General features: G+C 36.6%; 1 protein-coding gene across 3 annotated transcripts in view; it reads right to left on the reverse strand.

The window, feature by feature from the left end:
* The window catches only part of PCSK5 (proprotein convertase subtilisin/kexin type 5), a 464,397-nt gene that overhangs the window by 272,246 nt on the left and 173,898 nt on the right, over window positions 1–18,253 (reverse strand). For all 3 annotated transcript variants that reach the window (XM_031654136.1, XM_021927555.2, XM_031654135.1), the window contains exons 6-7: window positions 14,730–14,818; window positions 11,161–11,333 (exon numbers count right to left, since the gene is read on the reverse strand). In XM_031654136.1, the coding sequence (XP_031509996.1) occupies window positions 11,161–11,333; window positions 14,730–14,818 (262 nt within the window). The remainder of the gene's footprint in view (window positions 1–11,160; window positions 11,334–14,729; window positions 14,819–18,253) is intronic.

An 18,253-nucleotide genomic window follows, 5' to 3' on the forward strand; every position in this document is an offset into this window, starting at 1 on the left:
TTGTGAAATGCTGTCGATATTAGACACCTGCTGATGCATATCGATTGCACCAAGTGTATTAAAATCCGAATGGAGCAAAAAAGATGATTCCAAGGCAACTAGACTGTGCTACAGTAAGTCTTCTTATTGTGGGCTGTCTACTCTGCCCTAGCTTACCAGATTCTGTAAACTGAAGGGACTTTGGAAGCTTGCTGGCACTTTATTTAGAACATTTATTCATCATTATACAGTGAGCTCCCCAAAGACAAGGGCTGAGTGCTATTCATCTTTCCCTACCATCTAGAAAAGTGCCTGGAATATTATAACCCCTCAGTCAATGCCTCCTCAGTGCAACCAGGAATAAATGAATGAATAAAGAATCAATCATAGAAAACTTTAGGGTCTTAGCTTCTTATTCTGACACAAACCCTAGGGTCATCTACAGCTAAAACATTGTCAACTCACTTGTTTTATAAAATCATTTTCCTATTTAGGACTGACTGGGAAGATGAAGCCAAGAATGTTCCCTGAGAGAATGCTTTGCTGGTCATGCCAAGGAGCCAAGCCAAAGGCTCACCATGGTAAACGCAACTGTGTAAGTCTGAATGAGAGAAACTTTTAAACTATCCTTTCCTAAGATGACATGTAAAATTTCAATTCTGAGACCCTGGCAAAACTGAGAAAGAACCTGTGAGAGAACCTATATGCCCTACTAAGAAGTCTAGGATGTTCCTTCTCAGTCATAAGGAGCAGTGATGAGTTTTAAAGAGAAAAAAAATGACAAGATTTGCCTATGAAAATACTTCGTTGACTGCAGTATTCAGGCAGAATTCAAAGTTGAAGCTCAAGCTGGGAAGTTTGGAAAGTATGATATTGTAGAAGTCTGTATGAGAGATTTGTTTCTAACTGTAAGGACAAGAAGGCAGATGGATTTCATAAGGTTTTAGGAAACAGAACATGCAAGACTTACTAGATGACTAGCATGAGGAATGGAAGAAATCTTAGGGTTTAGGAAGGGAGACTGGGTGAATGGGAGTGCCATCAACAAGTGAGAGAATACATACATGTTGATAAAATTAACCACTAATATTATTTCTAGTTCCAATGTTTGGACTCTAAAGGTCTAATGACTTTAGCTGAACTGCACAAAGTAATTCCGCAAATTTTAAAACGAAGTTAAATTTAAAAGCAATTCAAAAAAGTAATAAGAAAAGCTTCTATGTAGTTAAAGTTGAGAACCGTGGTTAAATGCATCGCTTTCACTACAGGACTTCTCAGAGCCCTTAATATGCTTTTATTTATTTATTATTATTATTATTTTTTTGAGACAGAGTTTTGCTCTTGTTACCCAGGCTGGAGTGCAATGGCATAATCTCGGCTCACTGCAAACTCCGCCTCCCGGGTTCAAGCGATTCTCCTGCCTCAGCCTCCGGAGTAGCCGGGATTACAGGTGCAGGCCACCATGCCCGGCTAATTTTTGTATTTTTAGTAGAGACAGGGTTTCACCATGTTGGCCAGGCTGGTCTCAAACTCCTGACCTCAGGTGATTTGCCCACTTCGGCCTCCCAAAGTGCTGGAATTACAGGCGAGAGCCACCACGCCTAGCCTTAATATGCTTTTAAATCTTCAAAAGGAGCATATAGGAAGTGGAGTTTCTTAAGTATACTTGACAGTAAAACCTCTCTACCCCCAACCCCTTTTGCCTATCATCTTATTAAATTAGTGATTTATGCCATATACTTAAGAAAATATTATCTTTGATATTTTTCCCACTTATATAGGCCATTCTTGTATAATAATCTCAAGATTATATAATGACTTTCTATAAGGGTTACTCAGCAACATGAGACTTAGAACAATAAAAATTTTTTATGGTACTTTGCGTGATTAGTCAGTTTTTTGTTTTTATTACCTTTGCCCATTTTAAATAGTGATAATGACTAAGATTCATAACATATTTAGAGACTTTACATTGTTACAGGAGCTCTGCTGAATATTTTATGGGAATTAATCATAAAATCACCACAACATTACTATAAAGCATTTACTAGAATTTAGCTCCATTTTAATATAGAAACAAACTGATCCTCAGAGAGGCTAATTAACTTGAACATGATACGAAAGTACTGGAATTCATATTTCCAAATCCAGGGCCTGGGTACTTTAACCATCACACTATACCATGTATGTTTATCACATTTCTAGAATATTAAGCAAAAATAATACCAGTGTGATCCTTAAGTAAATTATCTCAGTACATGCATCAAATTGGCATGGAAGTCATTTATAAATTCATTCGCTCATTCATCCTTTCTTCATTAAACCCCTGTTGAGTGCCAGACACTATCGTGGGTACTTGGGTGCAGTAGAACAAGCATGGAAGAGAAAATGAGATCAGTAGAAATAATCAATAGAAGGAGGTATAATAATTGCAAAGAAGGGATTCTGAAGGGCTGGAGTACGTGTGTGTTATATTGTATATAGGAAAAACCAGTGAAGCCTTTTAAAAAAACAAGTTAGATGAGAGCTCAGGGAAGCATGGGGTTTTGTATATAGGGGTCACTGTGACCTTGTCAAAAGCAGCTTCAGTGGACTGCTGCGGTGAAGTCCTGAAGCAGTGGCTTCAAGAGATAATGGAAAACGAAAGTTGGAGGATGGCAAGGTGGGACAACAGCTTCAGAGAATTTCATTCTACAGGGGAAAAAAGGAGAAACGAGGCAGTATTAGGGAGGAGATAAGAAACCGAATCCAGCAGCACATCAAAGCTAATACACCACAATCAAGTTGGGATGCAAGGCTAGTTCAACGCATGCAAATCAATAAATGTGATTTACCACATAAACATAATTAAAAGCAAAACCTACATGATTAACTCAATACAGACAGAAAAAGATTTCAGTATAATCCAACATCCCTTCATAACAAAAATCCTCAACAGACTAGGCATCAAAGGAATTTACCTCAAAATAGTAGGAGCCATCTATGACAAACTCATAGCCAACAACACACTAAACAGTCAAAAGCTGAAACCATTCCCCTTGAGAACTGAAATAAGACAGGGAATGCCCACTCTCAACACTCCTATTCAACACAGTACTGGAAGTCCTTGCCAAAGCAATCAGACAAGAGAAAGAAATAAAAAGCATCCAAATAGGAAAAGAAGTCAAACTATTTATCTTTGCTGATGATATGATTCTATACTTGAAAAACCCTTGACTCCACTGAATGGCTCCTGAAACCAATGAACAATTTCAGTGAGGTTCCAAGATATAAAACCAATGTATGAAAATCAGTAGCATTTCTATACACCAATAATGTTCAAGTTGAGAGCCAAATAAAGAATGCAATCTGGCTGGGTGCAGTGGCTCATGCCTGTAATCCCAGCACTTTGGGAGTCCAAGGCAGGCAGATCACCTGAGGTCAGGAGTTTGAGACCAGCCTGGCCAACATGGTGAAACCCCATCTCTATTAAAAATACAAAAATTAGCTGGGCATGGTAGTGTGCACCTGTAGTCCCAGCTACTTGGGAGTCTGAGGCAGGAGAACCATTTGAACTTGGGAGGTGGAGGTTGCAGTGAGCCAAGATCATGCACGCCACTGCACTCCACCCTGGGTGACAGAGTGAACTCCATCTCAATTTTTAAAAAAATGCAATCCACCCACAATAGCTACACACACATAATAAATACCTAAGGATACGTCTAACCCAGGAGGTGCAAGATGTCTACAAGAAGAATAAGAAAACACTGCTAAAAGAAATCAGAGATGATACAAACAAATGGAAAAAAACATTCCATGCTCATGAATTGGAAGAATCAATATTGTTAAAATGGCCATACTGCCCAGAGAAATCTATAGATTCAATGCTTTTCCTAACATCTTTCACAGAACTAGTAAAAACTATTCTAAAATTCACATGGAACCACAAAAGAGTCCGAATGGTCAAAGTGATCCTAAGCAAAAAGAACAAAGCCAGAGGCATTACATTACTTGATATAAACTATACTAAAAGGCTGCAGTAACCAAAACAGTACAGTATTGGTACAGAAACAGACATGTAGACCAACAGAATATAATAGAGAATCCCGAAATGAAGCCACACATCTACAGCAATCTGATTTTCAACAAAGTCAACCAAAAAATAGCAATAGAGAAAGGACTCCTTATTCTTTCTCTATTATCCCAGTATTATCTCTACTTATCCCAGTAAATGGCCCTGGGATAAGTAACAAAGAAAGGACTCACTAGTCAATAAATGGTGCTGGGATAACTGGCTAGCCTTATACAGAAGAATGAAGCTGGACCCCTACATTTCACCCTACACAAAAATTAACTTAAGATGAATTAAAGATTTAATGTAAGACTCAAACTGTAACAATCCTAGAGGAAAATCTAGAAAATGCCATTTTGGATATGGGTCTTGGGAAAGAATTTGTGACCAGGTTCTCAAAAGCAATTGTAACAGAAAGAAAAGTTGACAAGTTGGATCTAATTAAACTAAAAACCTTCTGCACAGCAAAAGAAACTATCAATAAATAGATAACCTACAGAATGGGAGAACATATTCACAAACTACACACCCAACAAAAGTCTAATATCGAGGATCTATAAGGAACTTAAATAATTCAACAATCAAAAAACAAACAACCTGATTAATAAATGTGCAAAAGACATGAACAGACACTTCTCAATAGAAGACATACAAGCAGACAACAAACATGAAAAAATTTTCCACATCACTAATCATCAGAGAAATGTAAATCAAAACCACAATGAGATACCATTTGTGGAAAGCAGTCTGGAGACTTCTCAAAGAACTTAAAACAGGCTGGGCGTGGTGGCTCATGCCTATAACCCCATAACTTTGGGAGGCCGAGGCAGGCAGATCACCAGGTCAGGAGATCGAGACCATTCTGGCTAACACGGTGAAACCCCGTCTCTACTAAAAGAAAATACAAAAAAATAGCCAGGCATGGTGGCGGGCACCTGTAGTCCCAACTACTAGGGAGGCTGAGGCAGGAGAATGGCGTGAACCCAGGTGGTGGAGCTTGCAGTGAGCCGAGATTGCGCCATTGCACTCCAGCCTGGGCGACACAGCAAGACTGTCTCAAAAAAAAAAAAAAAAAAAAACAACAACAACAGAGCTGCCATTCAACCCAGCAATTCCATTACTGGGCATATATCCAAAAGCAAATAAATTGTTCTACCAAAAAGACACAAGCACTCATATGCTCATTGTAGTGGTATTCACAATAGTGAAGACATGGAATCAACCTAGGTGCCCAATCAATGGTGGATTGGATAAAGAAAATGTGGTAGACATATACCATGGAATACTACACAGCTATGAAAAAGAATAAAACCATGTCCTTTGCAGCAACATGGATGCAGTTGGAGGCCATTATCCTAAGCAAATTAACACAGGGACAGAAAATCAAATACTGCATGCTCTCACTTATGAGTGGGAGTTAAACATTGGGTACTCATGGACATAATGATGGGAACAACAGACACTGCAGACTATGGGGAGAGGGGAGAGGAAGGGGTGGATGGGTTGAAAAACTATCTGCTGGGGACTATGCTCACTACCTGGGTGAGCCTCAGCATCACACAATTTACCCATGTAACAAACCTGCACATGTAACCCTGAATCTAAAATAAAGTTGAGATTATTTTTAAAAAGACCAAAGAGGGAGTCTCCTCTCGTTCTTTAAGACAGGAGAATGAACAGTACAAATGTATATTGAAGGTAATAATAGAGTTGAGAGAGAAATTTTGAAGATAAAACAATTTTTTGAGGAGGTCTTTGATGGGGCGACATGGGATAGGGTCCAGTGAACAAATGGAGGAGGTGGCCTTAGGTAGAAGATGAACAATTAATTCACCATAGTAACAGAAGAAAAGCTAGAGTATGTGGCCACAGATAAAGGCGGAAGGTCCGGTGTGCCAAATAAAATCAAAATGACAACATGTAACAGAGTTTACCAGATTTTTTTGAAGCCTATGTTTTGTCTTCTTGGCTACGGGGAATTTCTGGTTTTCCTCTCTATAAATTGGGAAGAACAGTACCTATCTTTTGAGATCATGAAGATTAAATATTATCATTTAAGTCCTAGAAGATGACTACAGTATAATAAACTGAACAAAATGTTAAATATTCATGTTGCTATTATTATTACTATTAATTGTATACAGCCCAAAGTATATAACTCTAACTCTTGCACTTAATTTTATAGCTCCTTAGCATCAAATAAAATGCATTCCTTAGAAGAAAGAGCAAGTTGTCAACTGTGACATGGTTTATTTAACACTGTTTCTCTAATGTAATTTTGCCACATTAATTCTAAAGGGGCTATAAATTGAATCAATTCTGATTTTGTTAAAGTCTTTGAAAACAGTATTACATTCTTTGAGCCAAATGCTTATCTTATAGTAAACAAATAGGGAGCATTTTGAAATTCAATATTTGCTACATTTTTTGATTAGCTTGCAGAAATAATGGATGCAATCAATACTTGACTCCCTGAGCAAAACATATTTATTTCCTCTGTGAAAATCTTTCGATACTTGGGCTTATCTATTGCTGCCTGATCTCTTTGATGGTCTTGACGCTGCTGCCACCCTGATCCAACACTCTCCTGGACCACTTCAATCTTCCAGTCATGCCTCTTCATCTCTCACCCCACACACAGTTACTGTTTACATAGCAGTGATCTTTTAAAATTGTATAAGGTCAGGCCACAATTCTGTTTAAAGTCTTTCATGGCTTCCTATAACAGAACACAACTGACACGTCCACCATCATTTAGAAAGCCCTGTGAGCTGGCCCCCACCTTCCCCTCCAACACATCTCCCTTTGCCCTCTTTCTGTTCCAACTTGCTCTCAACACCTACATTTGTATTGTGTTCTGGAAATACACCTAAATCTTTCCCTACCTGGGGTTCTTTGCTCTTTCTGTTCCTTCTGCATATAATAGTTCTTCATATGATTAGCTTGTTATCATTTATGTCTCTGTTCAAATATCACCTCCTCAAAGAAGATATTCTGTCTTCCCTAAGGCAGCTGTGCTTTCCCTCAGCAGAAATCAGTTTACTTTCATTCCTATACTTACCCTCAGCTGAAATAGTCTTGATTGTTTCTACCTTGTTTCTTGTTTTGTTGCTAGAATGTAGGAACTTTTATGTATCACATATAAGATGCAGATGTCTTTTTCACCCCTTTATCTACAGTATATAGAAAGTGGGAGTTGGCTAAGCTTAATATCATGAATAAATAAATTCCAATCTCTACATTTTTGTAGATGATAAACCCCAATAGGCCAGAATGACTTTAGGCTGCTGCGTAGGTTTTCAGCTAGCTAACCGAAGGAATTATTTTATCAGTCATTTATTTCTTCATTCCTTAAGTAATTAAGCCAATAAATCACTTTTCTATTTCTTTGTTGTACCCTATAGTCTAATATTGTATTGTTTTTAGTCAATTATTTTCTTTATCTTTGACAATGTATGTGATACAAAAATACAAATGATAATACTATCAAAGAATATAAAATTTCCTGTCTCACTTGATGCCTCATAAAAAAGATTTAATTAACGTGGAAAAGAGAAATACACTGCTTAAAATATTAAATTGTATATCAATAGATATTTAGAGGAACATCCTTTGGGAAAATACAAACAAAATTCAGGACTACAAACACGAATAACTAGACTGAATTTGTATATCCAGAGGCTATCTCACTGAAATTGAAGATATGTCTTTAAAGGCAAGTGAAATTGAAGCTTTCGTACAGACATAGGAAGAACAAAATAAATGACACTACACAGCTCAGGAAGGCTACGTTGACTTCCATCATATTATTATTATTATTATTATTATTATTATTATTTTATTGAGACAGAGTCTTACTCTGTTGCCCAGGCTGGAGTGCAGTGGCACGATCCTGGCTCACTGCAACCTCCACTCTTTGGGTTCAAGGGATTCTCCTGCCTCAGCCTCTTAAGTAGCTGCGATTACAGGCACCCACCACCACACCCGGCTAACTTTGTATTTTTACTAGATATGGGATTTTGCCATGGTGGCCAGACTGGTCTCGAACTCCTGAACTCAGGTGATCCGCCCTCCTTAGCCTCCCAAAGTGTTGGGATTACAGGCATGAGCCACCACACTCGGCCTGCATCATATTATTTTTAATCTACCCCAGCAGGTAACTTAATGGAATTATCAGGAACTAGGCAGTGTGGAAATGGTATAGGAGAGAAGGATGATGGACTGAGGACAAATTTAAATAGTTTTGTAGGAGGACATGATCTTTTCTCTGAAAAATAAAATGCATTTATTATATTTCAGGTATTATACTAGTTGTTTTATATGCATTATCATCTCATTTTGCACTTATAACATCTGTTAGTTAGCATAACATCACTATTAGTGCCCTACCTTAGATAAGAAAATGGAAGCAGAGAGGTAATTTGATCTATATAAGCTTAGAGAGAAGTAAATGGCAAATGTTGGACTCAATCCTAGCCTAACCTGAAAGCCTATTTGTATTAAATACATGAAAACACTATCGTGTTGACCTCATCACATTTAAATGCATCACCACGGTTTTTCCATATTTAGATGTGCAATGCTATGAGCCAAAAAAACAATTTGTTCTTATTGATAGTTATTTCTTTTGTTACTACCTCAACTCTAAAAGCAAATGGTTTGATTTAAAACTGAATTCCTTTTTTTCCCTAAGTAAAACCTTGGAAGATCTTCAATGGAATATTGAATTAATTATGGTATCTCTATATTCTAAAAATTTTGAAACAAATAAAATAAATGAGTTCTATTCTTAAGGGTTGCCCCAGAAAGATGCGTAGGATAGACCATTAAGTGCAACTAGTAACGTGCAGAGGTATATAATCCCTGTTTGCACGTTAATATGCACAAGAGTATGGAAACATGTAGCCTATACTCTTAACAGTGGTTACCCAGTTGGGTGTGGAAATCCATTATTAAGTTCATCTTTACACTCATTTTTGTATAATCTGTTACAATAAGCATAGGTTACTTTCATAATTAATAATGAATATAAAGTAAATTTCCTCCAAATTTCTAAATATAATCTTCCTATGTGTTTGAATAATTTTCTCAGATGATTTTGTTTCTAATCTTAACCTCCTTTTACTCTTCTTTTAACAAAGCACATTTTTAACTTTTTACACACTAAGCTTCCAGTTAAGATTTCCATCGAATGAAAGACTCCCCAGCAAAAATAAATTTGAAAATTGTTGTTTTATGTGTTCTGCTTCAGTGAGATGCCTACTAGTCTGTTAGTAAAACCAGCTATTGAATATGGGGCATTCTTTATATATACATGCGCATTCATGAGGTTATGTGTATTACTAATTTAAGTATTTTCAGATTAATGAGAAAGTCCAGATTGCTCTTTATTATAAGAGCCATATACATACAGTTTTATGATTAAATATGAACAGTGCTTGGTTTACTTAATTTGAATGATCATTCTACTGAAAACATAGAGATCACAGCAATTTGTAGTCTGTGGCTTCAGCAATGAAATCACCAGATTACACAGAATATATTCATTTGCTGTTAAGGCACCTTGAAAGAAAACTTCTAGACAATGAGTTAAAACATTATCCTATGATTTAAAAGACTCTAATATAGAGAGCTGAAAATTGACAAAGAGCTAAAAAAGTGAATGTTTTAACCAAACGTGAACTATCTTTCAGCTAGGAAGTATCTACAAAATAAGTATATAATTTTCTCCTCCAGTCTATTTCAGAATAACTAGAAGACAGCTTAGCTCAGTCTTCTATTAAAACTCTAACAAAAATCCCACAGAGATGTGGGCAAATCATTTTTACTCCAGCTGCAACATTACATTAATCAACAATGCATTCCACTGTAAATATCTGAGCTGGATATTTAACAACCCTGTGGTTAGCATCATTTGTAGTTAATTAAATTTGATTCAACAACTTTATTGAATACTCACTAGAATTCAATGCACTGTCTAGGTTTTGCAAAGCCCATGAAGATGTATAGAGCACAAGGGCGGCTCTCTAGGACTCGCAATTTAGTATGGAAGATATACCCAGAACTAACTCTGATATAAAGCACAATATGAGAGGAACTCTATGTAACAGTAGTAAGAATATAAAGCACAGGTAGGGTCTGTTTATAGTTAATTCTAGTTTGGGCAGTGAGAAGGCTTCTGGGAAGAGGTAAACTTTTTTTAGCTGGGGCTTGATGGTCAAACAGGATTTGGGCTTACAGTGGGAGGACTTGGGAATGGGGCACGGGAACTACGTAGGAAGAACAAGGAAAACATTCTGTGCTGTTGGATAGGAGTGGAGCACGTCTACATTATAAGGAGTAAAACAGAGGAGGAAGAAAAGCGAGGTTAGGGCCAGATCAATAATGGCCTTAAATGAACAAGACTAACGGTATGCTTTAAATCACCCAAAGGTCCATTCATGAATAAGAAAAAGACATTACTTCTGGTGGAGCTCTCCTCCTTTCATGATTACAAAGATTAGTATCCTTATTTTCAAAATTTAATTTAAATAAGACAGGATTTCTTAAGATCTGTAATTTGAAATAGACATTTTATTACATTAGATTATATGGTTAGTTTTTTGGGGGAGAGTGGTCAATCAATTTTTTGGTGTAATTAAGGAAAAGAACGATGCATTAAGCTACTTGGTTGTAGAGATCAGGAGCTGGAACACAAATAATATTGTCCTGGGACAGAGGTGGGAGAAACTAGGGAAAGTACTAAAAAAAGGGAGATGCCCCAAGGGGCATCACTATGCAATCTATTCACTACCTGGAGAGTGTTAAATTATCTTCACTCAATTTCACAGTCCTAAGAATGTATTTCTCTGAATGCAAGATTTACGTATTAATATATTTTCTTTGAAAGAATTTAAGCACTGTAGTGTACCTGTTTTCTTCAGAAGAAACTCTCTAGCTCTTAGTTCACTGGCAGAACAGAAATAACTCACAATCCCAAATGCTCACCACCTCTTTCCATTAGCCTACCTGCTGGCTCAGCCTAAGAGCTCCATCCAATTCTCTAGACTGCAGCCAGAAACCCATAGATTCTTCATATGAGAATCATCACCCATCTACACAGTATAAGCCTGCATGCTTTTAAAACCTACCATTCTAACGCCGTTTTCAAAGGCTTGCCGGGTGAGGGGGGCTGGTCCGTCCACAGTCTTGCCATCATCATCCGGGCCCCAGCTGGCGCTGTAAATGTGCACGTGCTGGGGGTTGAAGCTAACTGATTTTGCTTCAACCATGTCCGTGACATCTCCGTCCAGCATTCGCACTCCTTCAACACAGAAAGGAGAACTAGTTCATTACAGGGCTTCACTACACAACACTCCAAAAACACAGCTGCAGGATTCTCGGGGGGAAGAATACATTTTTAATCAACACTTAAGTGCGCATATCTTCCCCTAGCAAAAGGATAATGTATACTTTGCAGGCAGTGTCTTGGGCAGAAAGGATGTCACATTGTATATAAAAGAGCAAAACTTAAAAATGTTTTTTAATCCATCATTTTCTTTTTCTAAGGTTCCATTCCTTATAACAGCTGCCACAGTCTCTCCCTTTGCATCCCTCTCTTGAGTGAGTACTTGACAAAGAGATCTGCAAGCAATTCATCTTCCTTAAACTCTTTATTGAATAACTTGTGTTCTTAATTGATATAAAACATTCTATCTAACCTTAGCAGTCATATACTATTTGGAAAGCTGCCAAGGTAGGATGGTCTCATGTCTTCCATATTTAATATTAGCCTCTAATCATAAGATTGATGTGAACTTAATGTTTCTTTTTTTGCTAAGTTATTTATGTCAAATAATAAATGAGAATGATCTCTGTGGATGCAACAATTCAAATAATTCTCAAAGGGTTTTAGCCATGTTTAGTTATTAATCTTCATTTAAGCATATTTCTATCAAACAGATATGAATTTATTATTAACCCTACTTTGCAAAAAGAGACACTAAGATACTCAGAAATAAATTCTATGCCAAATGTCAGGCTTTCCTTTTTCCTTTTATTTTGGAGGCTCATAAAAACAACCACAACCAAGCATCTAATTGTTACGTAAACATATCCCTCCTTCAGCTTAAATTAAATACCATCACTGAAACACTGTATCATTTAAAAATTATATTTTTACAGGCCAAATTTAATCCTTAGGAAAACCTTGTCATCAGTAGGATTTTAAGTTTTTATTGGTTATCAACAAACGGGGATTAAATAATAAAACCCCAAACCAAATAGCTTTAGATAGAGTTATGTGAGTTGAGGTGGGAATACTGATAGAAATAAAAATATTCTTGAAGTAACTATATCTTCCTTGTGCATTAAAAAAATGTTTAACTTTTAACTATAAAACTTGCAAACAAGGAAAAATAGAATGAAGAATGAACATATACATACACATAGCCACTACTCAATAACTGTTACCATTTTGTCTCATTTCCTTAATCCAAAAATATAGATATTAGGTTGAACTATTTTAAATTCCATGACAGATACAACCCTTCATCCTTTAAAATTTTTTACAAAAAAATAGGGAAATAAGTTCCCATTGTCATCTAATATCTAGCCAACATTCCATTCCCCTCCATGTATCTCTAAAGACATTTGGTTGTTAATGTCTCTTGACTGTCTTTCCTCGAGACTTTTGAATTTTTAATGGAGATGTGTGTTAACAGGAGAGGCGGAGAATGAAAGCTATGAACAAGTTCCATTACAAATTTTGGAATGAAAATTGGAAAACTTTTCCATGGTTTGTTTTGCGTGAGTAAAAAACCCTACATAATGATCTCAATGTACTGCATCCTGAGTAACCACTGGCCTAATTTAATTTAAATATTCAAAATTCACCTGCATGTTTTTTAGCAAAGAAAGATGGACGACTCCATCCTCTTACTTCCTATTGAAAAGCATAAAATGAAACTATTTTATTGGTACAATGAGGTCTGAAATAAACACAGTAATTGCCCCAAATAAGGTCACTAGTGTTCTAAATGCCAACAGGAGAGTAGGACATAACACTTGAATTCAGTTTCTATGTCATATACAAAAAAAATGCTTGTAAATCATACTTAGAGGGTGATGTTCATTTTCTAATAGAAATTTCACAAGAAAGATTTTTACTTTGTCAAGTTTAAAGATAAAAGGCTATTTTTTCCTCATTTAACTCCAAGCCTTCATGCCTTGGGTATGGGGGTTAAATTTATTATTCAGAATGTTCTTGTTTTAGAACATTTTTGATTTGTTGCCATACATTCCTTTTTTTTTTTTAAAAAAATAAGGTTCTGTAAGCTAGGTCATTGGTTTATCTGTGAGTTCACAAGTTCATCGTCTCATTTTTTCAAAATTATTAAGATTTCTGGGTTTGTGCTGGAGAGTAATGATAAGAACCCGGAGCTGTGTGTCTGTGTATGCGAGAGACTATATCCTGGACCATGAGAAGGGCTGACCTGGCAGCCTCTGATCTAATTCTCTTGGGATCATGAGGGGCCTCCAGAACTCTCATCGTTCTTCAGGGAATGACGAATTTTTTTCTTTGCCTCTTTTCTTTAGCTCTTTCATATGCATTGTGCTTAATAAATAGCAGATGCTCCCCGCTAATTAATTATTGCTTAACAAACTATCATACTCATAAGAATTCAGGGGGAGAAAAAGGAAAGAGATCAAATGCACTGTGGACTGATATTCAAGGTAGATTCAGAAAGCCTTTTCTTAGTTCTATTATTGTATACCTTAAATATTTCATGTTAAGGAAACTCTATATTCATATTCCTATCCCAGACAGAATTGTCATTTTAATTTTTTAGCTCCAACACTATTTCCCACTTGAAAACAAATAGTGCATTGGAAACAAGGAGGTCAACCTGGTTCCAGGAGCTTCATTCATCTTATGACGCCCTTAGGAGACCCCTAGGGAATACCTTCAGGCATAACGATAAAATCATGAGGATACATAGACTGTATCACAATATTTTCTTCCCATTTGTGTGTGGCTGTGGCACCGGGCTGTTTCTTACAAAGATGATTACAAATGGGAAAGTTAAGAGTTTGCTTTTATTAATGCTTAAATTTATACAGCTTTGGCTGGGTCCTTATAATAATTGAGTTTGTACATACACATGCCTGCATACAGATATAATCTGAATCATTCATAGAAATAGTATCACTATGTTATGGGACTACAAAAGGAGATTTTTGCCATGTATCATTTTAATTACAATTAAAAGGAACTTTTTAAAAGCCTAAGCCAAAGGAAAAAAACAAAAACAAAACCAGGATTTTTTTACTTTGAGAGAATTACAAAATGCTTCTTTCCATAGAGGTATTATGGCCTAATGTTTATATGATTAGTTCTTTCTGACCCAGGCACCAATTGTAGCATTTTGGTACAAATGTCAATGACCCCCATCTTCACTACTAGATAACATTTTTTCAAGTCTGTTTAAAAGAAAAGTGTTTACAATAGTTTAGGGTGACTGCTTCAGAAGTCTTTAACTAAATACATTTAACAGTGCCTGCTAACATGGTCATGTTGGGGCCAGCAATAGTTGAACGCTATTACGTAAAGATATGCCCAATCGTTTAACCTCCATTTAAAAAGGATTCTGAAAGCCAGTCAACCAAAGAGCTAGCTCACTGGTGCATTTCTACATCCACGTAAGTTGGTTTCCCATACCTCCGATCTTGGCGTTGAAAGCAATTCCGACTGTGCAGTGCGAATTGTTTGCAGCGGCTGCCACTTCCCCAGCACAGCGAGTCCCGTGCCTGCAGGCAGAACACACACACTTTCTAAAGTAAGACAAGCACCGTTCTCACAAAGCCAACGCATCACTGCCACCACTCAGAGTGGTGAAGAATGTACCCAGCTGTGGTGTTTCTGGAACTTCCTTCCCAAGTAGCACTTTGTCTGTCCATGGCAAACTTCTAGCACTTAATTAGACCGTTCTGGATTATATTCTTGACATGTTTATTTTGGATATCTTGCTTTCCCAACTGGACAATCTCCTTGAAGGATAAAAGTTAGAAAAACTCTGTTTCTATATCCCCCAAACATCTACTGATCCGCATAGTGGTCACTGGATATATGTGCTACCAGATGTTTGAAATGTGACTACTGCAACCTCATCTCAATTTTTTATTTAAGCTTAAGAACTAATACTCAAATCAATTATTAGAAAACTTAAGATGGGTATGAGAATCTGCTTTTTAAATTGTAAATTTAAATACAGATCAAGTATTTCCAATACAATTTATTAGCTGAAATGTGATGTGCTTTAAATAAACACTGGATTTCAAAGATTTTGTATGCAAAAATGAAAAGGTAAAATATCTTATTAATCATTGTTTTATACCAGATACATGTTAAAATATTTTATTTAATAAAATATGTCATCCACACTTATTTTACTTGTTTTCACCTTTTTAAAAGAAATGTGGATACTAGAAAATTAAAAAAAATACATTTACCGAAAAAGCATTCTTTGTTATTTCTTGTCACAATAATTTTGTGCCTTGATCAGAGAAATCTTTTAGCTGAAAGAACTTCTAAGATCCTCTTTTAAGGACGGCAAAGAAGTTTTCAGTATAAAGTACAATTTGCTTAGAAACGGTGGCCTAAAACTGTGTGCTGGGAAGAATTCTAAAGTGTGACTGAGCCCAGAGAAAGAACACTAAGACTGACCTCTAATGTCTGCCATGCCTGCAGAAGGGGGATGTAACAGTCACTATGGTTTATCTGTCATTGCTAGTGAAGTTAAATGCCCATCCCTTCCCTCGTTTTTAGAGAAGAGGGCATCTAGGACCAGAGATATGAAAAGGTATGTTGAGAGTAGCACAGTTAGCAAAACAGTAACTAAAACTCAAGTCCCCGAATCCATTTCAGTGCTTTTAATTTCACAGCACAGCTGCCTCAGACCACTACTCTCTGTGCAACTATAATCAAGTTACTGCTTACAACTGAAAGGTACACATACAAGTTTACAGAAAAGAGATATATACTGCTTTTTTCACTTAGTAATACTATGCATATCTTTCTATATAAATATTAATCTATATATTACCTTAATGGTTATTAATGTACTACATAATTCCTTAAATGATATATATAAATGTTTGTGTAGTGTGTGTGTATCTGTCAATATATACACACACCATAAGCTTTTTAACAAGTCCTCTTTTCCTGCAACTTTGCTCAGTTATTCACTAATATTAACAACAATATGAAGAGCAATCTTGAGTACAGATATCATTTTATGGCTTGGGACGAATTCCTAGAAGTAGAATTACTGGATCAAAGAGTAGACAGTATGTTGTCAAATTGTTAACAGCACACAAAAGTAATATAACCAAAACTCATAAAAGTTGCAAGATCGAAACAATTACTACATGATGAAAACTATAAAAAACAGATCAAAGAAATTGAAGAGAACACAAACAAATGAAGAGATGTTCCATGCTCCTGGACTGAAAGAATTAGTATTGTTAAAATGTTCATACTACCAAAAGCAATCTACAGATTCAATGCAATCCCTGTCAAAATACCAACGACATTCTTCACAGAAGTGGAAAAAAAAATCCTACAATTCATATGAAACCACAAAATATTCCAAATAGCCAAAACAATCCCAAGCAAAATAACAAAGCCGCAGACTTTAAAATATACTAAAAGTTGTAGAAACCAAAACAGCATGGTACTAGCATAAACCAACAGAACAGAATAGAGAACACAGAAATAAATCTATGCATATACAGCCAACTCATTTCTGACAAAGGTGTCAAGAACATATACTGGGGAAAGAAGAGGCTCTTCCATAAATAATGCTGGGAAATCTGGATATCATATATAAAAGAATGAAACTATTACGCACCCCCCTCCACTCACCTCTCACCCTATATGGAAATCAAATTAAAACATAAGACCTGAAACTATGAAACTACTAGAAGAAAATATTGAAGAAATTCTTTGGGACATTGGTCTGGGCAGAGATTTTTTTGAGTAACACCTCAAAAGCTCAAGCAACAAAAGCAAAAATAGACACATGTGATTATATAAAGCTAAAAACCTTCCACAAAGCAAAGGAAGCAATTAACAGAGGGAAAAGACAACTCACATAACGAGAGAAAATACCGGCAAACTCTCTGACCAGGGATTAATAAACTGAATGTATAAGTAACTCAATAGCAAAAAGCCAAGTAATCCAATTTTAAAATGGGCAAATGATTTGAATACACATTTCACAAAAGACGACATATAATTGGATTACGGGTATGTGAAAAAAATGCTCAACATCACTAATCATCTGGAAAATGCAAATTGGAGCCACAGTGAGATATCTTACCCTGGTTAAGGTGACTATTATCAAAAAGACAGAAAATAACAAATGCTGGCGAGAATGCAGTGAAAAGAGAACACTGCTGGTGGGAATGTAAATTAGTATAGCCACTAGAGAAAACAGTATGGCGGGTCTTGCAAAACCTAAACATAGATCTAGCTTATCATCCAGCAATCCCAAGGCTGGGTATATATCCAAAATAAAGGAAGTCAGCCTATTGAAAAGATATCTGCACACTTATGTTTACTGCAGCACTATTCACAATAGCCAAGATAAGCATCCATCAACAGGTGAATGAATAAGAAAATGTGGTATATGTACACAATGGAATATTAGCCATAAAACAGAATGAAATCCTGGCCAGATGCAGTGGCTCATGCCTGTAATCCCAACACTTTGGGAGGCCAAGTCAGGAGGATTACTTGAGCCCAGGAGTTCAAAGCTAGGCTAGGCAAGATAGGGAGACTGCGTCTCTACAAAAATAAAAAAGAAATTAGCCAGTAGCCAGGTGTGGTGGTGCACACCTGTTGTCCCAGAGACTCAGGAGGCTGAGGTGGGAGAATCACTTAAGCCCAAGAGATCAAGGCTGCAGAGAACCATGATCATGCCACTGTACTCCAGGCTGGCTGACAGAGCAACACTCTGTCTCAAAAAAAAAAAAAAAAAAAAAAAATTAAATCCTGACATTCTCAGCATGGATGGAACCGGAGGTCATTATGTTAAGTGACATCAGCCAGGAGCAGAAAGACAAATATCGCATGCTCTCACACATATGTGAAAGCTAAAAAACCTGATCATGAAGGTAGAGTAGAATGATAGTTAAGAGAGGCTGGGAAGGGTAGGACAGTGTGGGGGATGAGGAGGAGTT

The sequence above is a fragment of the Papio anubis genome, chromosome 13 (assembly GCF_008728515.1).
Source record: "Papio anubis isolate 15944 chromosome 13, Panubis1.0, whole genome shotgun sequence".
NCBI classification, from domain to species: domain Eukaryota; kingdom Metazoa; phylum Chordata; class Mammalia; order Primates; family Cercopithecidae; genus Papio; species Papio anubis.